General features: G+C 39.2%; 1 protein-coding gene across 1 annotated transcript in view; it reads right to left on the bottom strand.

Annotated features, from left to right (window-relative positions):
- Nucleotides 1-9,586: 9,586 nt before the first annotated feature.
- The window catches only part of LOC128467641 (mucin-5B-like), a 36,615-nt gene continuing 18,840 nt past the window's right edge, over nt 9,587-27,361 (bottom strand). Inside the window, exons 9-23 of the mRNA XM_053449318.1 lie at nt 26,494-26,604; nt 25,534-25,600; nt 24,927-25,064; nt 23,797-23,961; nt 22,975-23,069; nt 22,617-22,743; nt 21,446-21,701; nt 16,451-16,589; nt 16,246-16,359; nt 15,804-15,983; nt 14,520-14,759; nt 13,407-13,563; nt 13,077-13,205; nt 9,941-10,071; nt 9,587-9,757 (exon numbers count right to left, since the gene is read on the bottom strand). Of these exons, the coding sequence (XP_053305293.1) occupies nt 9,587-9,757; nt 9,941-10,071; nt 13,077-13,205; nt 13,407-13,563; nt 14,520-14,759; nt 15,804-15,983; nt 16,246-16,359; nt 16,451-16,589; nt 21,446-21,701; nt 22,617-22,743; nt 22,975-23,069; nt 23,797-23,961; nt 24,927-25,064; nt 25,534-25,600; nt 26,494-26,604 (2,220 nt within the window). The remainder of the gene's footprint in view (nt 9,758-9,940; nt 10,072-13,076; nt 13,206-13,406; nt 13,564-14,519; nt 14,760-15,803; nt 15,984-16,245; nt 16,360-16,450; nt 16,590-21,445; nt 21,702-22,616; nt 22,744-22,974; nt 23,070-23,796; nt 23,962-24,926; nt 25,065-25,533; nt 25,601-26,493; nt 26,605-27,361) is intronic.

Below are 27,361 nucleotides of genomic sequence, written 5' to 3'. Positions count from 1 at the left end.
GGTGTTGTGGAGGCTGCAGAAGGTTCTGATTTTGTAGGTGAAAACACAGAAGTAGTTGAAGTGGTTGTGGAAACCTTGATAGGCTGTGTAGTTGAGACTGAGACGTTTGCGGGTGTTAAAACTGTAGATGAAGCGGTAGACATCACTCGAGGTGTTTTTGAAACTTCAAGGATTCCAGTAGTTGGAGCCTTTACTTTAAGTGTTGATTCAAGTGTAGTAGAGCCTTCGGAGGCTCTCACTGTTGTGGAGGACAATTTAGAAGTTGTCATTGTTATTTCTGAAACCTTCGTGGATCTTGTATATGCTGTTGAATGTGTGCTGGGTATTATAGATGTGGTTAAAATGGAAGAGCCACCTGCAGGTGAAATTTTCAAGCCTGTAGTAGATGAAACCTTTGGTGTTCTTGCCAATATAGTGGAAGTTTGAGAGGACATATATGGTACATATGAATCTACCAAATGAGTTGTAGTTGATAAAGGTTTCAGGGACTCAGTAGGTGTAGCCAAAAGTGTAGTGGGTCTTGATGTCATGGTGGAAAGGGGGGAGGCACCTACAGTTGGCTTTGACACCCCTGAGATTTCGGTACTTGTGACTGAAATCTTTAGAGTTGTTGCAGGTGTTGTGGAGGCTGCAAAATGTTCTGATTTTGTAGGTGAAAACACAGAAGTAGTTGAAGTGGTTGTGGAAACCTTGATAGGCTGTGTAGTTGAGACTGAGACGTTTGCGGGTGTTAAAACTGTAGATGAAGCGGTAGACATCACTCGAGGTGTTTTTGAAACTTCAAGGAGTCCAGTAGTTGGAGCCTTTACTTTAAGTGTTGATTCAAGTGTAGTAGAGCCTTCGGAGGCTCTCACTGCTGTGGAGGACAATTTAGAAGTTGTCATTGTTATTTCTGAAACCTTCGTGGATCTTGTATATGCTGTTGAATGTGTGCTGGGTATTATAGATGTGGTTAAAATGGAAGAGCCACCTGCAGGTGAAATTTTCAAGCCTGTAGTAGATGAAACCTTTGGTGTTCTTGCCAATATAGTGGAAGTTTGAGAGGACATATATGGTACATATGAATCTACCAAATGAGTTGTAGTTGATAAAGGTTTCAGGGACTCAGTAGGTGTAGCCAAAAGTGTAGTGGGTCTTGATGTCATGGTGGAAAGGGGGGAGGCACCTACAGTTGGCTTTGACACCCCTGAGATTTCGGTACTTGTGACTGAAATCTTTAGAGTTGTTGCAGGTGTTGTGGAGGCTGCAAAATGTTCTAATTTTGTAGGTGAAAACACAGAAGTAGTTGAAGTGGTTGTGGAAATCTTGATAGGCTGTGTAGTTGAGACTGAGACCTTTACGGGTGTTAAAACTGTAGATGAAGCGGTAGACATCACTCGAGGTGTTTTTGAAACTTCAAGGAGTCCAGTAGTTGGAGCCTTTACTTTAAGTGTTGATTCAAGTGTAGTAGAGCCTTCGGAGGCTCCCACTGCTGTGGAGGACAATTTAGAAGTTGTCATTGTTATTTCTGAAACCTTCGTGGATCTTGTATATGCTGTTGAATGTGTGCTGGGTATTATAGATGTGGTTAAAATGGAAGAGCCACCTGCAGGTGAAATTTTCAAGCCTGTAGTAGATGAAACCTTTGGTGTTCTTGCCAATATAGTGGAAGTTTGAGAGGACATATATGGTACATATGAATCTACCAAATGAGTTGTAGTTGATAAAGGTTTCAGGGACTCAGTAGGTGTAGCCAAAAGTGTAGTGGGTCTTGATGTCATGGTGGAAAGGGGGGAGGCACCTACAGTTGGCTTTGACACCCCTGAGATTTCGGTACTTGTGACTGAAATCTTTAGAGTTGTTGCAGGTGTTGTGGAGGCTGCAGAAGGTTCTGATTTTGTAGGTGAAAACACAGAAGTAGTTGAAGTGGTTGTGGAAACCTTGATAGGCTGTGTAGTTGAGACTGAGACGTTTGCGGGTGTTAAAACTGTAGATGAAGCGGTAGACATCACTCGAGGTGTTTTTGAAACTTCAAGGATTCCAGTAGTTGGAGCCTTTACTTTAAGTGTTGATTCAAGTGTAGTAGAGCCTTCGGAGGCTCTCACTGTTGTGGAGGACAATTTAGAAGTTGTCATTGTTATTTCTGAAACCTTCGTGGATCTTGTATATGCTGTTGAATGTGTGCTGGGTATTATAGATGTGGTTAAAATGGAAGAGCCACCTGCAGGTGAAATTTTCAAGCCTGTAGTAGATGAAACCTTTGGTGTTCTTGCCAATATAGTGGAAGTTTGAGAGGACATATATGGTACATATGAATCTACCAAATGAGTTGTAGTTGATAAAGGTTTCAGGGACTCAGTAGGTGTAGCCAAAAGTGTAGTGGGTCTTGATGTCATGGTGGAAAGGGGGGAGGCACCTACAGTTGGCTTTGACACCCCTGAGATTTCGGTACTTGTGACTGAAATCTTTAGAGTTGTTGCAGGTGTTGTGGAGGCTGCAGAAGGTTCTGATTTTGTAGGTGAAAACACAGAAGTAGTTGAAGTGGTTGTGGAAATCTTGATAGGCTGTGTAGTTGAGACTGAGACGTTTGCGGGTGTTAAAACTGTAGATGAAGCGGTAGACATCACTCGAGGTGTTTTTGAAACTTCAAGGAGTCCAGTAGTTGGGGCCTTTACTTTAAGTGTTGATTCAAGTGTAGTAGAGCCTTCGGAGGCTCTCACTGTTGTGGAGGTCAATTTAGAAGTTGTCATTGTTATTTCAGAAACCTTCGTGGATCTTGTATATGCTGTTGAATGTGTGCTGGGTATTATAGATGTGGTTAAAATGGAAGAGCCACCTGCAGGTGAAATTTTCAAGCCTGTAGTAGATGAAACCTTTGGTGTTCTTGCCAATATAGTGGAAGTTTGAGAGGACATATATGGTACATATGAATCTACCAAATGAGTTGTAGTTGATAAAGGTTTCAGGGACTCAGTAGGTGTAGCCAAAAGTGTAGTGGGTCTTGATGTCATGGTGGAAAGGGGGGAGGCACCTACAGTTGGCTTTGACACCCCTGAGATTTCGGTACTTGTGACTGAAATCTTTAGAGTTGTTGCAGGTGTTGTGGAGGCTGCAAAATGTTCTGATTTTGTAGGTGAAAACACAGAAGTAGTTGAAGTGGTTGTGGAAACCTTGATAGGCTGTGTAGTTGAGACTGAGACGTTTGCGGGTGTTAAAACTGTAGATGAAGCGGTAGACATCACTCGAGGTGTTTTTGAAACTTCAAGGAGTCCAGTAGTTGGAGCCTTTACTTTAAGTGTTGATTCAAGTGTAGTAGAGCCTTCGGAGGCTCTCACTGCTGTGGAGGACAATTTAGAAGTTGTCATTGTTATTTCTGAAACCTTCGTGGATCTTGTATATGCTGTTGAATGTGTGCTGGGTATTAAAGATGTGGTTAAAATGGAAGAGCTACCTGCAGGTGAAATTTTCAAGCCTGTAGTAGATGAAACCTTTGGTGTTCTTGTCAATATAGTGGAAGTTTGAGAGGACATATATGGTACATATGAATCTACCAAACGAGTTGTAGTTGATAAAAGTTTTGGGGATTCAGTAGTTTTAGCCAAAAGTGTAGTGGGTCTCAAAATCATGGTTGAAATTGGGGAGGCCCCTACAGTTGACTTTGTTGGTCCAACTCTTCTTGTAGATATAGGTTCTGTTAAATTAATAATGTGAAATTTGTTATATTTATTAACAATTTTAGTTTCTGTTTTTTATCTGGAGAGAAACAAGTTGGTCTACTCATATGGGTATGCTAGGAGTAGTTAACGTTTGTAGGTTTGAGTTTTAATGTTTTCATAATGAAGTGTACATTTATATATAGTTACTTTTGCCTAACACAAATAGGTTATATAACATGTTCATTAACACACTGCACCACGTGATATACTGGTAGGGAAGAATTTTTCAGATTTTTGCTCCCTAGCTAAACAAATCAGAGATGTACATTAAAAGTAAAATCTGGCTAGATGAGGCAGATATTTTTTTTCATAAATTTGTGTAAACAATAAATTCAGCAACAAATACTAATTTAGTTTCTAAGCTTTAAGATGAAGCCTCTGCATATGTTTCTAATTAAAAATACCTTTGGTTGTTGGACATAGAGATACCACTGTTCCATTAAGTCCGCATTTAACAATAATGCAGTTTTGAAGACTGTTCTCTGTCTGGATGATTTCACCAATATCCATGATTTGCCCCTGGAACTCACAGTAACACGCTTAAGAACAAAACAGAAGATTTATGTTACTGTAAAAACACAAAGATTATATTAGATAGCAAAAATATTTTTCATACTAGTTTGTATTGACATTTGTGATATGTGTATCCATGAGAAATCAATGCAAAACTGTGAGATATTTGTCACTTTAACACAGAAACCAGGGTGACTGACAATACTGGTCAGCAAAATGGATAATGTAGTGCAGTGTTGGTAAAGAGACCCCTGGAGACGTATAGGCAGAAGGGGTTACATGACCCAGCCATGCACTCAGGAAGGAACTGGGGGAGGATTTGGGGTCAAACATCGGTCAGCTACTCAGTATCACCTGGGTGGGATTTATTTTGGCGGGAAAATATACTGTATAAATTTATGTGAACATAACTATATTTATACTGATATACAGAGAAGAGAAGATTAGCAGATTGTCTATACATTATGGATAAAGACATGAAATGCTATTATCTAGTATGAGAGAGGCTCCTTCCCAGAGCATCGTGTCTTTGGCTGCGTCTAGCGGGGACTGGCTGGACCTTGATGATCCGGCTCCTCCGCCTTCCAGACGTAAGAGAGTTCCAGCGGCGCATGTGGAAGAGCCTTCAGACGTGGGAAGCGAGACCCAGCGGTCTCGTTCACCTTCCATGTTTGCTGTCCCGACGATTTCGTTACAGGCAGCGCCGGCAAAATGAAGCAGGAGTGCACATGCTCGGAGCTCGCCCTGCAACGTCAGTAATGAAGCAACGTCTCGCCGGGATGATGTCAGTGATGCCTGTTGGCCAGGAGATGGCAGCAGTTCCCTCCTCAATCATTTCTAGTGGAGTCAGTGCTGTTCCGGCTTCCGTTAGATAAGGTTGCTTTTGTTGCTGCTTTTTGCAGTTACGTTTGTTGGTTCGTCAGGCGCAATCTGCTATAAAAGTTACAGTAGTGTGGCTGCAGTCTCTTTTGGGTAAGTTAAATTTCGCTTGCAGAATCATGCCCATGGGTAGTTTTTTTGTAGAGGGCTGTCATTGGCCACTGCAGGTATATGGTCCCCACATCATTTCATCCGACTGTCGGGTGCTCATAAGGCTGATTTGAGGGTATGGGAGATATTTTTGTGTGAGTACAATGGTAAGTCATTGTGGTTGGACAGCGTGTCATATAATAATGCTTTGTCTCTCTGCACTGATGCTTCGTGGGCGATCGGTTATGGTGCCTTTTTCCAGGGAGCGTGGTTTGCGGGTGTCTGGCCCCAGCTTTGGTAGCAGCATGGTTTGACTAAAACCTTAACATTGCTGGAGTTGTTCCCCATAGTTGCGGCTCTGGAGATTTGGGAAAGATAATTTTTCAATGCGATAATATGAGTGTGGTTCAAGCGATTAATCATTTAACATCGGCATCTAAACCAGTTTTGAGCTTATTGCGGCATTTGGTGTTGCGTTGCTTACAATTGAATGTGTGGGTTCGGGCAAGTCATGTTGCCGTGGAGTCTAACGTTATTGCCGATGCTTTATGCCGACAGCAATGGCAACGTTTTCGGGAGGCCGCGCGGGGTGCGGACGAGTTGGGAGCAGACGTCCCTACGTGGATTTGGAGTCTGGTAGACATCATGTCATGAAGCAGATTGGCAAGTCTCTGGCTTCGCCGACCTGGGCGTCATACAGGGCAGTATGGAAAGATTGGGTTGGTTTTTTGGATGAGGTAGGTAACCCATGCTCTGAGGATGCCCAGTTGGTGGTGCTATTGTGGTATCTGGGAAGTGAATTTGCCAAGGGTACGTCTGTTGCTGGCATGGATAGGAGGCTGGCGGCATTGGCTTTTTATTTCAAGCTGCAGGGGACAAGGGATATTACTAAGGAGTTTTTAGTTGGTCAGGCAATGAAGGGTTATCGTCGGGGTTATAACAGACCTGACTCGCGGCATCCTGTGACATTTCGGCTCCTTGAGCGCATCTGTGGGTGCCTTTGTAGCATTTGTTCTTCTGGACTTTTTCATTTAAGTTTTTTATTAGCATTTTTTGGCGCCTTTTGGATAGGCGAGTTGGTGGTGGATAATACTAAATCGCAGGGTGGCTTGCAACTTAGGGATGTTTGCTTGGGGACGGGGATGGTTGAGATTTTGATTAGGCATCCAAGACAGATAGGAATGGTGAGGGTTTTAAGGTGCAGTTGCTCTCCTTTCCGGGTTCCGACCTTTGTCCGGTAGGTTCTTTGTGAGCATACTTGGCTATTCGGCCCGAGGGCAGGGTTCTTTATTATGACGTGCTGATGGTACTTCACTTTCCAGGTTTCAATTCGTAGCAGTTTTTAGAAAATGTCTTGGCAGTTTGGGTCTTGCTCCTTCTGAATTCGGATCTCACTCGTTTCGTATTGGAGCAGCGACTCAGGCAGCTAGATGGGGCTTGAGTGACGCAATTATAAAATGCATAGGCACGTGGGAATCAGGCCGGTTTAAAAGGTACATCCGGCCTTATTTGATTTGATAATGCATAGCATCAATTTTCGGTTGTTATGGCATAACTGTTCTTTCAGTGCTTTGTGTTATTTCGCACTTACATTACTTCTTTGTTTGTTTATAAATCTAGAGGTTTGCTTAGCGTGGATATTGGCTCACTCGTATGTTTTCTGGGCAGCACGGGGCGCCGTGATGAAGCCACGGGGGTGTTTGCTAAGTCTGGATCTATCGCAGGCTAAGGTCAGATGGTTGGGTTTTAGGGGTCTGCGAGGGGAGGGTGTGCATTATGAGGTCATGCGGCAGGCTTCGTGGCACAGTGCACCAGACGTCCTTCTGATCCACACTGGGGGGAACGACCTATGTAGTTGGCCTGTCCGCAAGTTAATCAAGGATATAAAATGTGATATGTTGAGATTTCATTCGGCTTTTCCAGGGGTTATTTTCGTTTGGTCCCACATAATCCCGCGGTTGTTCTGGCGTATAACGGAGGCATTGTTGTTAAGCACACAGACATTGAGGCGGACCCTTCTGGGATGCTGGGAAGGGATGGTGTGCATTTGAATGCTATTGGTTTGGATTTATGGTGCTTGGAGGTGGCCAATGGATTGGCTAGAGCGGTTCAGGTGTGGCAAGGGCGACATGCTTAAGGTGGTCAAGCACGTTGGCCCATGGCGGAGTGATCCAGAGGTTTTTCAGACCATGATCTAGTTTGTCGCCATTAGGGCGTGGTATGGGCATACATTCATGTTGTAGGTTAGATGATAGATGTTAGAGTGATGCCCATACGGTTTTCTACATTCAAGGTGTTTATTGCTCCGACCCATTGTGTCCTGAGTTTTACAACGACTGGTGGTATCTGGCTGGGCTGGTGGTCGTCAATAGGATGATTAAGTTATGATCGGTTCAGTTTTAAATTCGGAATTTAGGATGTGTAAATTTCTTTAATACTGTTAAATTTGGAGTAATAAACAATGTTGCGGCATTTCGTAAATAAATGCCGTGGCCAATTCTATATCTGTGTCGTTTTTTTGTGTGTTTTGAACGGTTAATACGCAGGGCCGTAATGATAAGGTGAAGTGCATGGGTCATGAGAATTGCAATGCTAATTATCGTCAGTAATTTAAACTTACCACTGAAGTCATAATGGCACACAATTCCCGATACAGTACATACGCTGAATGACAAAAATAAGCATGAATTACATGTTTGCATACAAATCAGACAGATCAGCCTACCATTTATTCAATGTTTTGCTTTTTTAAAGATTAAATATTAAAAAAAACAACCTAGTTTACCTTTTTATGTCATTGAAATTAATTTAAAAGTAGGGAACCCGTTGATGCTATGACTAGCATTATACTGGGTTTCCTTGCAAAAGCTGCCTGTACCAATGTACGACTATCATCAACTTAACAATATGAGAGGTAAATTAGTGAGGGGCATCATCATACTGATTATGAAAAAAACATTTAAAATGTGCTCCCATGATATATCTTATTACAAAGTGGGATATTAATGTCTATCTATGTATTTATAATGTATTTTACCAGAAAAGATGCATTGAGTATGGAACTGTAAAAGGCATCAATTGGTAAACTAGTTTTACTGTTTTACTTGGTCTGGATTGCAGTATGTAAACTTCTTTTTTATGTGACCAATATGACAACCCTAAGAATAATAAGGAAGGATGTTCTGTAAGTCAGAAAAGGCCATTGTAAAATTCAAAGAATGGATTGGGCATTGTGGACCCTTAAACGGGCACTCTAGTTATCATATGCACTTTACTGCATGTGATAGCTGAGAGGTTTTTTTAACTTTACATGGTGTTCCTTTTGGGGGCATGCTGTAGCTCGGGGGTCACTGTTCAGACCCCTGTGCATGTACAGTAGCCACTTTCATTAATCTCAGTTGGATGGTTTTTCTGCAAATGATTAGCAGTATCAAACTGTCGTTCCATGGATGAGGAGGGTTGTATATTCTTTCTTGTTTTTTAAGAGCACATATTAAAGTACTCACAGACTACTTAAATACACATTATTCCATAAGAAGGCTGCCAGGGGCAATAAACTGTCCTCCTAGAAACATAGAATTTAATGCCAGGTAAGAACAATTAGGCCCATTTGGTCAGCTCATTACTTTTGCTCTAAAGATTCAAACTTTGGTCTGATATTCAGCATCGCCATATGCGGATAAAACAAGGGCCACATGGAGCAATTGCACCAGGATGCCAGTGTGGTGGGTGGCCCTGAGCTCCCCATTCTGAAATAGTCTTAAATAATTTGCAGTAGCCTGAACTACTCCACTGCTGTCATAACCTGAGCTGCTTGTGAGCCGTGGATGTGACCAGCTCTCTGACACTAGCAGAGAAGAGAAGTCGGCTCTACAGCAGCCCTACAGCAGGTATGTATCTTATCTGATTAATGCAATGCGAAACCGGCCCCTCTCTCCAGGTGTCCATCTGCGCCCAGGATGAAGAGTAGGAGAACTTTATGTCACATAGTGTGCTCTAGTGGCTGTTTAGTCTCCTTCTTATTTGTCCTGTTTTTGGAAACACCACATATGCCTGGTATTTTCATTTATTTTGGTACTTACAGGGTTAAATATCAATGACGCGCATCGCTGTTTCTAAACAAGATTTTTTTTTAAATGTGGTATGTTGGGAACAGTGGCCAGAAAAACTGCTCAACAAAAATATATATTTTTTGAAAGTTGACATCCCAAAGTATTTTACTAGGGGCATTTTAACACTTTTGATTTAACCATTTTAGTGTCTGTTCTATACATTGCAGTAAAATGTATTTTCCTCATTTTTACCAAACCCGTTCTATCCAAGCTTGTGGGGATGAATATTAACCCTGGCCAATATTAACTTTATGGAGCAATTGGGCAGCAGAGGAGGGTCGGGGCTGGCCACCACACTCATGTGGAGACAGAAGAAACCTTTATCCCTATCCCTGAAGCCGCCTCTGGCTGGGACACAATCGCCAGTAAACCGGCAATTGCAGGAGTGATCAAAGAGCTTGTGGGAGCTCTTCTTTGCTCTTGCTGGTCTGCAGCAGCAGCAGAGCCCCATACAAAACGGGTATTAACCTAAAATGAATAAGAACAGAGAGGCTCTTTAGTATAAGCCCTATAAAGCCTTAAACTCCATAATCTGCAAATCTAGCAGTAATACCAGAAAGGGAAAATAGCTTGATTCAATTGATTTGTTTAATTATACTATATACTTGCACTAGTAGAAAAGGACAGAATACTATACCAGGTTTCACAGACATTGCAGGATTCAACCTTCTCTCCAATTTGATAATAATTTCCATCGTTGTCCAAACAGCCACACTGAGACACGCATATCATTTCATCTTCATTAAAAAAGGGCTTGTCGGCAGGACACTCAGGATAGCAACCTAAATTGGTAAGAAATAGGCTAGTGAAAGCACTGAAAAAACTTAAATTAATAAAACTGACTGGTTGCAGTATATATTTCTAGTCTGAACGTGTGAAATACCGTATTTGCTGGATTATAAAATGAGGTTTATTTCAGAGCAAATGCTCTGAAAAATAGCCGTCTTATATTCGAGGACGTCTTCTAATCAGACCTCAAATAGAGGTCTGACCACAAGACTAAGATCCAGATCCCCCGCAGCACTGCAGGGGACCTGGATCCACCTCTCCAGCAGCCGGTAGACGCCTGCAAACTCCACTTCTGCAGGGGCTTCTATGACGGAGCACCGGCATCACATGACCTTCCGGTGCTCATTCATAGAAGCCCACGCGGAAGTGCTGGCAGCAGCAGCTCAGGTTGTATGAGCATGGGGAGAAGTCTAAAGAAGCACTGGTAAGTCGGGGAGGGTAAGAGTGGCATATTGGGGGTAAAGGGCTTTCTGGAGGCAGAGTAGTATAAAGGGGTTAATGTCAGGGAGGCAGTGTCATATAGGGGGTTAAAAGGAATATCAGGGAGGCAGAGTGTCATATAGGGGGTTAAAAGGAATATCAGGGAGGCAGAGTGACAAATAGAGGGTTAAAAGGAATATCAGGGAGGTAGAGTGGCATATAGGGAGTTAAATGGAATGTCAGGGAGGCAGAGTGGCATATATGGGGTTAAAAGGAATATCAGGGAGGCAGAGTGGCATATAGGGGGTTAAAAGGAATGTCAGGGAGGCAGAGTGGCATATAGGAGGGTTAAAAGGCATATCTGGGAGGCAGAGTGCCATGTAGGGGGCATAAGGCATTTCTGGGGGTAGAGTGGCATATAAGGGGGTAGAAGGCATATCTTGGAGGCAGGTTGGCACGTAAAAGGAGATTTTAAAAAATGCATTTTTTTCAATCATAGTTTTTATTAAATATGAAAAAATAGTTTACACGTGAATTTATATTTACTAGTAAAACGTGTTTCTTATAGGGTCGTCTTATATTCAGGCTTTTTCTTTTTTTTCCTAAATTAATATTCAAATTTTGGAGGGTCGTCATATAATCAGGGTCGTCTTATAATCGAGGAAATATGGTATATTTCTACAATAGTAACAGAGGCGCACTGGCTTCAGGGGGCAGGAGGGCAACGGCCCACTGGGCTGTAACAAATTCTTTAAAAGGGCCAGTGTGACTTGAACCAGCCCATTCACAGAGGTGGCAATAGCGCAGGTTCTAGCAACGTGTGCATGCAACTATAAAAAGGAAAGATAATGGTGTGTGGTGTGCTAGAGTCAGTATGTTTTAGTGTGTGTATGTGTGCGTGTGTTTGTTAGTTTATGGGGGAGCACTTGGCTTTGCATGCCCCCTGGCCAGAAGATACCAGTCCTGAAAGGGGTTTATTTAACCTTTTGAATCTACCAATTTAATGGGTTACACTAAAGCCACATTTTAGTGGCTCACTAAAATTTGAAAAACTGTTGTAGTTTTAAATAATTGTCAAGCTTGGCATGAAGAAAATGTATTGTATCACAAAGATTAAAAAGAAGTCTTATAAAAAAAATATAAAAAAAATAGAGGTCTTATAACAATGGCAGCAAATCTTATGGGGAACACACTATTGGTTACTAAGATGACAAGAACACCATTAACTTTTTATACATAACTGCTTTTCAATTATTTTGCAAAAAGTACCACAAAAACGTATGAGTGACTAGATCTACATTTCACATCCCAACTGCATAAAAACACATTGAGACACCGTTCCTAGTACAAGGGAGCCAAGGCAGCTGGAGGGCCAGGGATCTCCCTCTAATCAGCCCAAAATTAATGGGAGAGTGAGGTATGTTGATACAGTTCACTGTTTCTGTGTTATATCCCAGCACTCAGCACTGAAACTGCGTGCAACGCTAGCGAGCACTAAAACAGAGATCTGTAGGAACAGACCTTGCACTCCTGATGACAGAAAAGGAGAGGGAGAAAGGTAAGAGATGAAGAGAAAGGGGGGGTGTAGGAAGGGGAAAGATAATGATAAATAAGAGAGATAGTGAGAAAAGAGAAGAGATAAGGAGAGAGATAGTGTGTGTGAATGCAAGGGCAAATGTAGTCAGAGTGTTTGTGTGTATGGGTATGCATGTGTATTTGGCAGGCAATAGTAAATGTACTGAATATGTATTTGTTTGACAGTTTATCCATCAGTGTTGCTGCTTCGGGCTTAAAGGGAATAGACTGATTCACTCTAACACTTTTTTAACCCGGAGCACTAATTAGTATATTTTTAAGTTATACAGTGAGTGAATAAGTGTAGTGGTGTGACAGTGTAACCGTGTTAGACCAAGTGTGTCAGTGTATGGCTTTAGAGCATGTGTCAGTGTACAACGCTGCAATGAATGTATGTGTGTGCAGTGGTATACTGTGTGAGGTGTCAATGTAAAGTGAATAGGCATGTGCAGGGTATCAGTGTACAGCGTTAAAATGTGTGTATCACTGTACAGTGTGTGTGTTTTGTGGGTGCTAGTACAGTGTTAGACTCTATTAGGTGTTAATGTATGTTAGAGTGAGTGTATGTGTGTGGTGGCGTCAGTATACTATGTAAGCATGGGTGGAGCATCCATGTGCAGTGTTAGAGTGTGTGTGTTAGTGTACGTTGTCAGAGGATCAGTGTTTTGTGTTAGAATGTGTGTTAACATATGGTATCAGACTGTATGTTTGCATATGGTGTTAGAGTGTATGAGCCTGCAAGGTCGTGTGCAGAATAACATGCAAGGAGGATAACACTGAGCAGTAAAGGAGTAGGGCCAGAGCAATTATTTCCTGTGCCTAGGTGTGATGCACCAGGTGTACTTGGCTCAGCTGCCCCTGCATAGGCAATAATTGCTCTGCACCCCACACTTCATCTATTTTTATCTGAGCATGGGTATAATATGTAAATTAATAGGTCACATGTTGAGAGGCTTACTAGAAAAGGCAAAGTACTCCCATTAACCATAAAAAAATATCTTACCCTCCAACCCTTTCAGATGATGCAGGCAGGTACCATTAGGGTTCCTGCAAGTCTTCATACAGGGAGTTCCACATGCCTTGTAGTGCCATTGACACTGTCCTTCTTTGTTGTAGAAATCGCAGAAAAGAGCTTATTGTGCCAAAAAAAGAGCAAAACAAAGACTTTTAATCAACTGTCATTAAATCAGTTATGACCATTATAGTCAGAGGTTGGGTAATCCTACTATAATTGGGAGTTTATTAGCTTGCCGTTGCAATCTCACTGGGCCTATGTCAAATGTAAGATGATCTGGATATCATATTAATCATATTGTCCCATTCCTTTACTCACGGCAGACATCAGGTGTTCTCCAATCTATGCACACACAAGCTTCACTGCAGGCTTTGGCATAAGCAGCTACTGCTGTGCAGAAACAATCGCAATCTCCTCCCATGTCACATGCACAGGTGTCACTCACGCAGGCCTCGTAATACATCTCAGGGTCCACCTGAAAGCACAAAATAATAGAGCAGCTTTAGACGGATCTGGTAGCATTCAGGTAACAAACATTTTTAGTGAATGACTTGTGTCTTCACTAGCTATTTCTTGTGTGATAACGGTCAGTAAGAAGCTCCTTCTGTAGTCATATTGTTAGTCAGTAAATAAGTTATATTGAGTTATATGACTTTTTTTTTTTTTTTATTTAAATTTTTTTATTGTATTTTTGACAAAAAAATATATATATTGTCACATCAAAGTGGGCATGAGTAACATCACAACCGTACAATAGGCAACAGTGGAAATACACAATTGGTCAAAATAGACCAAAACAGACGAAGCATGTTATATGACTTTCTGCATGTAAGGAAAAGACAAGTCTCTGGGTTACTGTATCACCCAGCCAGTCTCAGGAGCAGAGATACTCTGTGCACGTAGGATTTTGAATATTACCAGCCTGCTTTTATGTACCCAAAGATGTTCCTGACCATTATTCTGGAGATGATGGTAAGGTGAGAAACATTTCAATGTTTTCATAGGAACGAGCGCTAGCTATGTAGGTTTTGTGTGTTCAAATGCAGCCAAGTGGGCAGGTTAAGGACATTTATTTTTAATGTTCTTGAAACATTCCTGAGTTGTTATAGTCAGTGATGATAATGTCTATGTCTAACATTTTTGTGGGTGGTCACATGAAACAGAAATGCTTAATTGGACCATACCATTTATTAATTAAGAATAAAATTCTTAATTAACTTAAACAGTAAATACCCCTGAATACAATGACACGCCATGACATTAATATAGACATGTATTGTTGCAAAAATAATAAAATAGATGTATGGAGTGCAGTGCACACCTTAATATTTCTTTACAGTCTTGATTATTATCTCCAGAGCAACCACATACTAATATGTATTCTATATTTGATTTTCAGACTGCTTACATTGCCATTGCTTACTCTCCTACCTCAGAATGACATTCTGAAAACACATCACTATTGATAATACTGCAGCGTTTCTGAGCCCAGGGCACTCTGTATGGATTTACAACACAGGGTTCCTTGGTTATGTAGACCTCTGGGCATTCTTTGGACAATTTCCAGCTGTCTCTAAATTCTTTCACATCTTCCACAACACAGTGACTCCTGGTGGTGAAATCATTGTTGCTGTCACCATCTAAATTACCACAAAGGCCACAGACTTTACCCTGCAGAAGCAAAAATGGATTTAAGTATTAATTCTGGATGCTTTGACAATTGTCACAAAAATTAACTTAGTTAGTAAGATCAGAACAAAATACATATCTTGTGATTCAATTTACAATACAGTTTAAACATTTAGTGCCACCATCAGTTTCACATCAGTTTACCATATCTCACAAATGCCTTTCTTTAGAAGGGACGGTCCCTCTTTACAACCCAAGTTCCTCTCTTGGTTTTCATACCTGATGACCCTCTTTTTCTAGGAGCTCATTTTTGGTGGCTATACAATACAATGTATATCTAAATCATAGTTTTAAATTGTATTATTAAATACATTATACTATAAACGGTGCATAAATAGCTACCAATAGGTCGTTGAAAGATTCTCCGCAAAGCCCTGTCCCTAACTATACCGCTTAAAAAGAAATTATCCCTCTGTGGTCATTGGGAATGTTGAGAGGTACATGTACTGGCCATCACATTTGCACACAGAGTGAACAAGATCTTATGGTTTCTAGTAATTGACATTATGGTTTAATCCTTGTGCATACACATCCAAACAGCTTTGGCATGGGAGGTCAACCTTTTAATAATGGGAGTATCCCAAATGCAAACATTGAAAAGGGCATAAAAAACATTATTGATGTAGTACTATCTGTGCACAGGGATCAATTCTACAGGCTCCAAAAACAAAAGTTCTATTTTTGCAAAAGGCAATTAATTTCTAAACTCATAATATGTTTTTTTGCTTATTTTTTGAGTCATGTGGAAGAAGCCAACCAAGATAAATGTAAAGTGTCAAAACGCATAACAATAAAGTATAATCTTGAAAAAAGGGTTCATAACAAGCCATGATTTCACACACTGGAAATGTTGTCAGTGGTAACGTCTATGTAGGGTCCTACAAATCCCAGTTTGAAAATAAAGTACATAAAATAAATCAAGCACAGTTCTATTACTTGTATACCACCAAAAAAAGTCTTGTGATTTGCTTGGCTAACATATTTTTAAAATAGTACTTAACAGTTCATAGCTTGTTCCTAATTTACCTTGAAGTCAACGCTTAGATGAATGAAGATGCTTGTCGCCCTGTTCCACACTAGCACAAGGCCATTGCTGCTTTCAATGACCAGATATATGCCCATGGTTCGTACTTTGTAAGGGATCTCCATTTCACTTGATTGTTCTAACACTTCAAAGTGCCCATCTGCGAGAATAATCTTGTGAGCCTGAAAAAGAAACCCTCCATTGAATTCACAATGTATTGATTTTCAGACAGGCATATGATTATCTATGGAGTACCAGGGGAAGAAGCATCACCAGTCCTGGTGCCTGGCATTAGACAGGATTCTTAAGAAGCCCTTTTATCATACAGTCTCCTAGAGATCACAGGTTCCTAAATAGCCCCATGGTAATTAAAGAAAGCCTGATCATTTTTGCGAGATATGGAGTAGGCTACAAATATGTGTTTGTGTATAACGGAAAACTTACCCCAAGATACACTGTGATGGCTTTAGAGCAAGATGTTCCTGTAGTCCCACAAGGGATAGTCTCAATGGTTACCCTGAAGGTTCCTTTTTGTAAATCATGAGCATGACAATAATCCTAAAACGAGGTACAATTTACTGAGTATAATACATGAGAACTTTTTAAGGCATAAAAAAGTATGTTTTTTTTTTTATCAGTGATCAATTACCTGTACCAAAGTGTATATGCAGTCTCCGTTGATAGTGTAGCGTTTACCGTCAAATGTGATGTAATGTCCCTCTCCATATACACTGCAGATCCCCATGTTTGCTTTGCTATCACATACCCAAGTTCGATTCTTGCATACACTGTTGGACAGCGAAATGATATCTACTTTAGCACCAACATTCCATTAAACCTTCTGTTTACATTAATATTGTTTTATCTAATTATTTAAACACTTTAAAGGAAATATTTTACTCTTGAATAAGGAAAATTGTAGTCTTTATTTAAAACCGTAGTCTTCCTAGTTGGTATTCTTGAATGCATTGTAATTTATTTTCTGGGGCTAAAATGAAAAGAAGGCAGCTGTGTGGTACTTAAACCTTGTAGTAACCCAACAAATAATGTGAGTTGTGACATAGAATGCGTAACTGTAGCCGGTTAAAGAGGGCTCCCATCAATAGCCTCTACAATCAGTGGAACCGCTCAGGGTTCAGTGGCCTGGCAAAAGGAAGCGTCTATGAAATTGCCTGCAGCTCTGGAATCTAGAAAGGCCTTGATGGTAATGTGACCGGAGGACCAGGATAGACGAACGGGAACGGTTTCACTCATCCTGGGACTTCAATGGTTACAGTGTCACAACCCCCACGTAGGCTGGAGATCTAGACAGATCACGGCTTGGGATAAAGAATGTAACCTGCATTGCCACAGAGTACTGGTGTAAACATTAAGCATGCAATCTTTTTGAACAGTTCATTGAATTGAGCCCATTATCGCCCTCTTCCTCAAGTTCCACTAATTAAATAATTGTGAATTACGGGATGTGATCCATGTTACATCTCATCATCAAAAAACTTAAGGAGCTCATTCAAAGTTCCATCTTACAGATTGTCTTTTTATGACCCAGTCATAATACACGTTCTGGTCTATTGCCGCAAAAGAAATATGGCTCTCTCTACTTTGTGAATTTAGTATTTGAAAACTTACATAATTACCATGTCACCACTGTACATATAAATATAAAATGTACAATATAATATTTAAATGTATATAATGAAACATTTCTGTGACCTAGCCCTGTGATGATTTCAAGAAACAAGTTTTATGGTGTACATACACGAAAACCACATAAAATGGCCTTCAGTTTTTAAACAACATACACGGATGTTTAAAAAAACAGAGAACCACATACCATTGATCACAGTGAAAAGTCACGGTTTCCCCTGATTTATAGGTCAAACCATTGTGGAAACAAGGGCATTTCTCCTCTTTGATGCAAGCCCCATTGTCGTCAAGGAACAATCCCTTAGGGCATACGCAGCCTGACACACAAAGTGTGCTGTACTGTCACGGTACAGAGTAAAACAATATAAAGATTGGAAACAAAAAAGTGTCATCAATGCCTGAACAAAATCCGATAAATAAACAAGACACACTATACCAAAGCTGAGTAAGTGATTTTTGGATTATGTACCGGAAAGATAATGCATTCTGCAATTCATATTTTGGAACAGAAGTTCACAATCTATTATCTAGTAGACTTGTGCATTGGTATTTGGGTGAACATGAAAACGAACATGAAGGGTGCGTTTTTTCGTTGTTCAGCCCGAATACCGAAGAAACAAACGTGGCGACGGCAAAACGCACACGAACATGAAGACATACAACATGAAGAATCTTCAAGTTTGTCTCTGTTAATATCTCCAACTAATCTCCCTGGTCCCTTCCCCTCTAGCCTACCATATCTACGCAGCATCGCAGGGATTAACGGGAGCGGAAATCAGTAGGATGGCACAAGGAGTTAAATGTCTGTGCAAGCGACTCTATTGGTCGCCTGCAGGGGCCTCCTCTGAGCTCATTCATTGGTTGATGCCAGAGGAGCTCTCTGCCGACGACCAATAGAGTCGCTCATACGGACCTTTAACTCTGGAGCAGGGAGAGGCGGAATTTAGGCATCAAAAGTTGAAAGGCTATACGAGCCACTCTATTGGTTCGGAGCTCTCTGCCGGCGACCAATAGAGTCGCTTGCACGGACCTTTAACTCCTGGAACCTCCCCAGGTGGAGTTTCTCCATCAGGAGTTAAAGGTCCGTATGAGCGACTCTATTGGTTGCCAGCAGGGGGCTCATCTGGAATCAACCAATGAAGAACAGCTGCACTTAATTGGTTGATGGCAGAGAAAAAAAAAAGAAGAATGTACACGAATATTTGCCCGAACCAACAACAGAACTGGCGAATATCCGTGGAATATGAAGATTTTTTTCCCCACGAACACGAAGAGTTGGCCGGCTCCCAAATCTAGTATATAGTAATAAAGGCAGTAATCTTTCTATAATGCATAATAAATGTGATATTGAAAATGTCAATAATATGCAATATTAATATTATCAACTGAGCTATATTGAAATTAATCAATCATATTCACTGGGTTATATTAACATATTTCAATTTCAGACATTAGCAATATTAACCCCTTAATGACCAAGCTGTTTGGTTTTTTTGTACCCTTCGTGACAGGCTGTTCTTACATTTTTGCGGTGCTCGTGTTTAGCTGTAATTTTCTTCTCTCTCATTTAGTGAACCCACACAAGGTATATATATATATACACAAGAAGGATTTTTTTTCAGAGCCCATTTTTTTTAATCATATTTAATTTACTATAAAATAAATAAATAAAATATGGTGAAAATTTGAAAAAAGTACTTTCTTACTCATCTACAAAAACTAATGAAAACCTGCTAAATACATTTGTCCAGAGTTTAGAAATACCCAATGTTTTTATCTATTTATTTTTTGCTTTTTTGTAACTTATAGTTTTGCCATTTACCCCCATCAAATTATATTTGTTTAAAAACTAGACACCCCAAGGTATTTAAAATGCTGGCATTTTAACCCTTTCCGCGCACAAATTTGTGGTAGTATTTTTCTTTGTTCACACAAATTGTACTTGATGTATGAATTTAGATCCTGGTATACATCACTGTCAAACAACACCCCAATATGGATTCAGCAACATCTCCTGAGTACAGTTATATTCAGAGATACAGTTTACAGAGATACAGTTTTTTATTCTTTTTATTTTTTACATTACTGCATTATTGTTTTTAACTATTTTTTTTTTTTATATATAAATAAATTATATTTTAGTAATCACAATGTGAGTAGAATGAACCCCTTGGAAACGTTTTAATTTTTTAAAAGGATGTCGCTATCTTGCAAGGTAAGTGGCGTGAAAGAGGTGGGTGGGTTTTCCGTTTTGCTGAATGCGATCGTTGATCACCTCCTAAGCTCTTTTACTGCCGCCATGCAGTATATGGTGGACGTTGACGCCTGAGGGAGGAGCCACACTGGGGTAAATTTCTGTGAATGCCTCGACATCGAGGAATTACAGAAACACCTTTTAAGCAAAGAAAGCGATCTTAGATCCCTTTCTAAGCATATTTATTGCCATGACGTGCCAGGCATGTCATTGGTCGTTAAAGGCTTAACTGATCTTTAAATATCACTAACTAGTATTCTAACATGCAATTAGTATTTTGGTTAGATCTTGTCTTAATAGTGTGATATTAATGCAGGCTTTATTTTTTCAGTTTCTTTTATTAAATATTTTTATTTAATTTACATGAAAATAACATTCAGTTATCTATATAACAGATGGATAAAAATGTACTCACACACTGTGTTTTAGGCGTCTGACAAGTCTGTGGACACTCAGACCCTTTTGCATTTGGTCCAGCGTTTTCACAGTCAAAATAGGTCATTGGGGGAACACACACTAGGAAAAAATAATCATGTGACTTTTTTATTCTAATGATAATATTCACACATACTATTAATGTCATTGGATTCCTATATGATCTTCTATTCAATGTACCTACCATGGATATATATTATCGGCTTGATATACTATATCATCAAAGTTCTTACTAATTAATAAAGCCAAAAAACTCCAATGTCGCCTAAACCCCAGGCACATTTACACATGCCCAAATATCCTGCATATGATGTGAGTGCAAAGATTTTTTTTTTTGTTTTATTTCAAATCTTGTAATTGACACATCAGGAAGGCAACATTCTGAATGCAACAACTGCTTTCTACATTAGACATCCTTTTAGTGATATGTGGAATTTCAGGGGGAACACACAATGCTCCTGTGATGAAACAACTGTGATGATGTTTAGTCTTGATTACCTGGTATATCTTTTTGTATGCAGCGCAACTGTGCGTTTGTACAGGTGCTATAATTAAAGTAAAAAGACAACTTTAATGGCATAATACACAAAATATCAAAACCCTTACAAACGCATTGTTACCAATAATGCATTCGTGTTAAGTTACATAGGAATGATTATTTCCAGGCTATAAATAGATATGCTTCTGATCCGCCATTATAAAGGGCTACCCTGCAGTATGTAGGAAGTATAACTCAATAATTGTATTTATTTATGTTAGTTTAGACATTCTGAAGGGCAGTACTTGAAATGTATATATGTTCTAGAAAAAAGAACCAATATGAAATGTGTACGCTTTATGATATTTATTGTAATGTTCCTCCAACAATATTCAATATAATAGTCAACCCTAAAGTAAAAAAACATATTGTAAACAATTCACTGTCTCCTTGTGGATTCGTTCTTGGTGGTCTAGCTTGATCAAGTATGGTTCTGTCAGGTTGTTTATTCTTCTTTATAAACTAAACCAAGGTTGGATGAGACTAAAACCAACTTAATCTTATATTTAAAGAACCTGTATACAGTATTTACCACATTTTGTTAAAAGTTTTAAGTAGTAATGTTACAGCTTTTTTAAGGAGTAGGATAGGAATCCATGCCATACATTGTGTCCTTATTTGCAAATTTCGTTAAATACATATAGTGATACTAACATTGCCTCATCAAAATCTATTTAAGTTAAATTGGTGTATTAACAACCGAGTAAGAGATCGTATTCTTACTAATGTTCTGTACAGAAGGGTTACTGAAGGTCGTACAGTCATCTTACCATACTGATCTGCCAAAGAGCAGAGGTTTGTCAGCAGCCACCGTGACTCCTTTGTAATAACACGGACAAGCTTCCTTTTTAACACAAACGCCTCTCTCATTTAGGTAAGTGTTTGGTGGGCAAACACATCCATCAACTGGAAAAAACTTCATGCTGCATGTTGGGTCTGGCTCAGTAAGTGAACGGCAGGTGGGTATACAAGTTGTCACAGTATAATTATACACAAAGGATTGGGGACAATATTTCAAGTAATTCCCTGTAAATGATAAGAGAAAAGATTATTATATATCTAACTTCATGTTCCACACTAGTTAATAAAAACAAATACAGTAAATACATGAAGTGGCAAAAGCTCCATAGCATTTTCTGGGAACTTTCTTTCTTTTGAAGGTGCTGCAGCAATCTGACAAATAAAGCATTTCTGACTCTTCTCTTCATAAAGTGTTTGATGAACCCTCCTGCAGATCAGCAGTGTAAATGCCAGACAATGAGATCACAATGAGAAGGAGAATTAAACCGTGATATAGGGCCCATGTTTTGTCATTATGTTAATTATGTCAGAATGAATCAGAAATATGTACAGCCCACCAGACCTTTAGCTTTCTATGATCACAGAAGAGTTTTATCTGCTATCTTAAGCTAAGATAACATTATTCCCTGTGATTTCTTTGTATATACGTAATTCAGTTGTATTTGTTATCTACATTTATACAATGTTTATGTGGCTTTAATAGGCCTTCAATGGGTCAGATAAGCCTAACAATTTGTAATGCATTGATACTAGCATACATGTTATTGGTTGCAGCTACTCCCATCAACTGTTGAGTTCAACTGGTGAGTTACAGTGCATGAGCAGGAAGTTTAGAATGTGCTTTCAGTTGAGACAGAAGTCTAATTTTCTTTCTCCAGTGACCAAAAGTGCTTGCACCAATTTGCATGCAGTAAATGTACTTACTCCATACAGAATGTATACATCTTGGTCCCAGCTAGAGGGGAAGATCAGGCATTTAACCCTGTCAATTCTTAAAGTGTCAGGACGTAATATTATGTCATCGGGCGTCAACTGCAGAAATTTTGTGGCACACCATTATGTCCGTTGCCACAAAAGGGTTCATATATAAGGTGGAAGTTAAGTGTATCCTTCAAATGTCCCAGATAGTAGCTCACTTACTGCAAACATCCTCTCTCCATCCAACTAATGGGATTCCTGCTGCAGCACAAGCCCATGCATACGATGAAAGAGCAGCGCACAGACAGTCCTCGGCTCTTTTACAAGAACATGTATCAAAAAGGCATTTCTGAGAAAGAATTAATACAAGTAGGTAATAATATAAATAGAATTTATGCTATATCATTAGATGATCATTTACTCACATTAATACCTGAAAACATCATAAATAAACCATTTTGATGAATTTACCCATCAACCCAATGCTTTGTTATTTAAAATATTAACATTGATAGAAAAGATAATTACTATAATCAGGACATGTCTTATCAAACAACATTTGAAAGTATGCACCATATACCTGTTGGTAGAGTTCTGGGTTTACAGAGGCATGGCAAACAGCAAATGGTCCTTCACTGTCGATCAGTACGTTACACCAATGATGAGCATACTTCTCTATTGGAATAGGGAGAGGAAAGTTAGCTGATATATTTAATTTAAATGTTGATAATGTCAAGAATAGAGCTGGAATATTGTTATTATCAACTAATTCAAGATTTAGACTTGAAGATGTCTTTTCTCTTTCTTCACACTCTTCCTTTTCAGCTCATAATTCTTTATCTCTCTCTTTCTTCTGAATATAATACATGTAGCTGATACATATATTATATTCAGAAGAAAGAGAGAGATAGAATATATGTAGCTGATACATATAGTGAGATATCTAAGGGCTTTGGACCTTTTTCTTCCAATTTCATTTTAGATTGGCAAATGTTCAAGATCACACTGGTGACCATCACTTCCTGTCTTAATCTTTCTTAATGATGCCCGGTGTAATTGGTAGCTTTGTGGCCGGTATATCACATATGAAATTCAAATTATACTTTTCTTCCTGACAAGTAATTGTTTTCAGTTAATATCAATAAGAATCAATGTCCTTATTCTATCTCAAAAATAAGAAGACGCATATATTCATTCATCTAATTTCGTCTGAAATTGTTATGCACGTCATAATTATCAGGACTATGTTGGGCCAGAGGAAAACATGATAAATAATATATATATAATTTTGTATTTATAAAATGTGTTTTATCTATTGGATTGTACTTAGAAAAAAAAAGCTTTTACAATGTTATTGTTTAGTAATGGACCAACGGAGACTCAAAATATTGTAATAAATTACCTATTTCCATGCCAAATGTGCAGGGATGCTCTGGTACAAATTTAATATTCATGCAGGAATACTGAGTTTTCCATGAATTCGCAAATTCCACAACATTGCCTTCAATAGCACCGCTAGTTGTTCGAAAATCATCCTTTTGAATGTTGTTGAAATTTCCACATAGACCTTGGTAAGTAAATGTATGCAGAGGTTAGTGCTGTAAATTTCAAAGAACACTTTTCATCCAAATGACTTTTCTGTAAGAATTGCAACCCATTCAAAAAAAATCCAATGGGCTATCCATCCTGCATACATATCTCATATTGGCTAGTGGTTACACAGTGCTCTGAATAAGAACTCATTCAGACGTTTTCAATTTGGATAAATGGGTCAAACCAAATTTCAAATATACCGGTAGTTCTGTTATGTACAAAAACCGCCTTGAGGCATCATTGCTCAAAGCCAAATATATATGTTATGAGTTTTTAATGCTTATTAATTATATAGAGTGTAAAAATATCAAAGGTAATATTAACCTTTCAGACACATTGCTGAAAATGCCAATTTTATCTGTGTTTTAAGTCAGCAACACTGAGATTTTTATGGAGACACTGTCTCCCAAATTGTGCAATGTGTGTTGGCCAGCAGGCTGAATAAAGCTATGTATAATTAATGAAAACAATTGATAAATTTGCTTGAGAAAAAAATGGATTGCTGCTGTTCATGTGACATAGTTGGACGACAATATCTGTTAAAAAGAATAGATGTTTGGACATGGCTCTTTAGGGTTTATTGAAGGACTGAGTTGACCACATGGTACAAAACCTTGTAGTCTTCTTCTTCTAGGTTCACCACCATCATTCTGTGCTGGGTTCTCAGACACAAAGTTAAGTCAAGCTCTAAGCGCCTTACTCAACATTTAAAGAATTAACATTCCTATCATGATGTCTTATGTGTTGGTTATTTTCTCAAACACAGCCTTCAGGGAACAATGTATAGTCCATTATTCATAGAAGACATATTTACACCGTTTTATGAAAATACATTAGTCCAATGCTATTAGCGATACCTGGAACGTGACTTGACCTACAGAGTTTTAGAATAACAGAATATTAGAATCTCTTTAAAGTGTGAAAGTGATAATTTCCTACCACATGTTTTCTTCTTGTAAGATGGATCTAGAATGACAAACAGTTGCATGATGGGAGTGATCTGCACCTGTAAATAGAGTCCTTTGTTGGTGTGTACAATCAGAAAGAATGAAGAGGGCCAGAAAACGTGGACTCCAGCTGCAGAGATGGCAAAGGGAAAAAAAGTGTAACAAGTGAATGTTGGTTAATCTGTCTCTGTGACTGTGTGACTCAAAGTAGGTAGAGGTTTGCCCAACAGGGTGCAATGTGGCTAATCAGATGCAGATACAGTTTAATGACATGTGTCAGTGGTCAGATTTGCATAAAGCGTTTTTTACAAGTCCTTTCAGAACCTTCTAAGCCATCTGACATTCCTCCATATGCATATTGTTCCATGTACCAACTTGTACTAGTCCTTGACTGTTTTATGGGATTGGTATCTTAATATTCTAACTAGTGTCAAGCTCAGGACCTTTGCATTATTGTGTCCTGACCATGGCCAGACAATCTTTAGACAATGGCTGCTGCCGAATCACCTATCAGGTCTCGCAGTTTACTTATATACAGCATATACAGTGTTATAGCACTACAGCCTGCCCCAAAAGAAAATCAGTGATGATAACTATACCTTTAGCCATTATTTTTTCATCATAGGTAACTTCAGGAAACTTGTTGCTATAATTGATCTCAAACATCTAAGGAAAGAAGGAAAAACTTTTAGTAAGTTTATGCATTTTTATATTACATTCTGTATAAAATTATAATTGCAATGCTACAGCATATTGCTGCAGTATATTACAAATTGTATTTAGATAAATGTGTGTTTTTGTCTTGCAAAAGAGTCTGGCATTTTGTTACATCTATATATCTTTAAAAATGGTGTAGGTGGTATTGTAAAGTTATAGGTTGCATGGTGAGATCATCTGAAGCATATTTTTGCTATTATTTTTGAGCCTATCATCAGGAAGCAAAAGACCTGTGTCTTTACTGTTGTAGATATTTGTAGCATTGCGTCTGGCTTCCTGTGTTGGACCACCAGATGGAGCCTCAGGTTATGACATCATATACGTTCTCGCTTTTGTAGAAAGACAACCCTGCTACATATTCACACGGATACAAAATAGACTGGGGAAAATTATCTCAAGAGGAACTGTAGGAGGCGCATTTGGTATTCCTGATGGCCAGTCTGGGCATTGCTGGAAAGGTGATAGGAAAAGTCTTCAGGTGAGATAATGAGAAAATGATAATTGAGAAAATGAGATAACAGGGAAGAGAAAGGGGAAACTGTAGAAGGGAAAGAGGAGGTACAAAATGATCTAATAATTAAAAAAATAGGCAACCAGTTGCTCCAAAAATCTCTGAGCAGTATTCAATCAGTACCCACTACCGAGTAGACAAACAAAATAGGACTTTAGAGCAGTCTGAACTTTTAACGACCTTTACCACAGCCAGCTAACGCTAACAAAAACGAAAGGGCCCAGCACTGAGGTTTGAAGTAACATTATGCATCTGTTATGATTTGGTTAATCACTAGGGTAATTAGCATCAATAAAAAAGACAATAATCAAATCTGATTTTCTGTACTTACGTATCTTTCATTATCTAAGAACAGGAGGACCCGTGTTAAACAAGTAGCTGTTTCACTGTAGCCGCATTTCTGCATTTCTATAGTCACTAAAAATGCATTGTCTGCACACGACTGCAAGAGAGGGGGAAAATATCTTAACAATCATACAATATGTGTGGTACTTGTTGTGTAGGAGACTCAAAGTGTGTGGTTTTAATTCCTTATACTGCATGGTGTTATAAGTATGTATTTAGTAAAGGTTAAAATAAGAACTAGTTTGGATGCTTGCTAAGTTTCCTTATGGAAATACATTTGGATGGTGAGCACATCTGATGACATACTAAAATGTTAATGCCGAACATGCTTAAGACTGGATCCAAATAAGAATGCATACTAAAGGACTTTATGAGTACTTTAATATGCATTCAATTTCAATTGCTGTAATGTAAAAAAGTACTTACCCTCAGGAGCAGCTCCCAACCTCCTCCATGGTCCAGTGGCAAAAAAGCACTGTCATGGAATTGCAAGTTTAGCCTCCGTGCAACATTTGCTGAGCCAGTAATGGACCAGGGCAAATCCCATGACAGGAGATATGTTTGACCAAGCCCACCTCCTGCACGGCAACTTGCTGTGGGCAGAGGGGCAATTGCATGTGGGGAATAATGCCGAATCCCCCATGCATTTGCAAAGGGTGCACCTTGTAAATGTAAAGAGCTCTCTAAACCTTATCATGATTGTTGTTGTTATTTATTTATTGATGTATTTACTGCCATCAAAGTCGGCTACATTAAAGTAATGGCTAAAGTGTCCCTTTAAGTACAAATGTGCCACTGGGCACCAGAGCTATCCTTGAGGAGCATGCTACTCTTCTAGGGACTCACTGTTGATT

This window comes from Spea bombifrons, chromosome 10 (assembly GCF_027358695.1).
Source record: "Spea bombifrons isolate aSpeBom1 chromosome 10, aSpeBom1.2.pri, whole genome shotgun sequence".
In the NCBI taxonomy this organism is placed as follows: domain Eukaryota; kingdom Metazoa; phylum Chordata; class Amphibia; order Anura; family Pelobatidae; genus Spea; species Spea bombifrons.
Note: the sequence above shows the minus strand (reverse complement) of the source record. Positions and strands in the feature narration are given on the sequence as shown.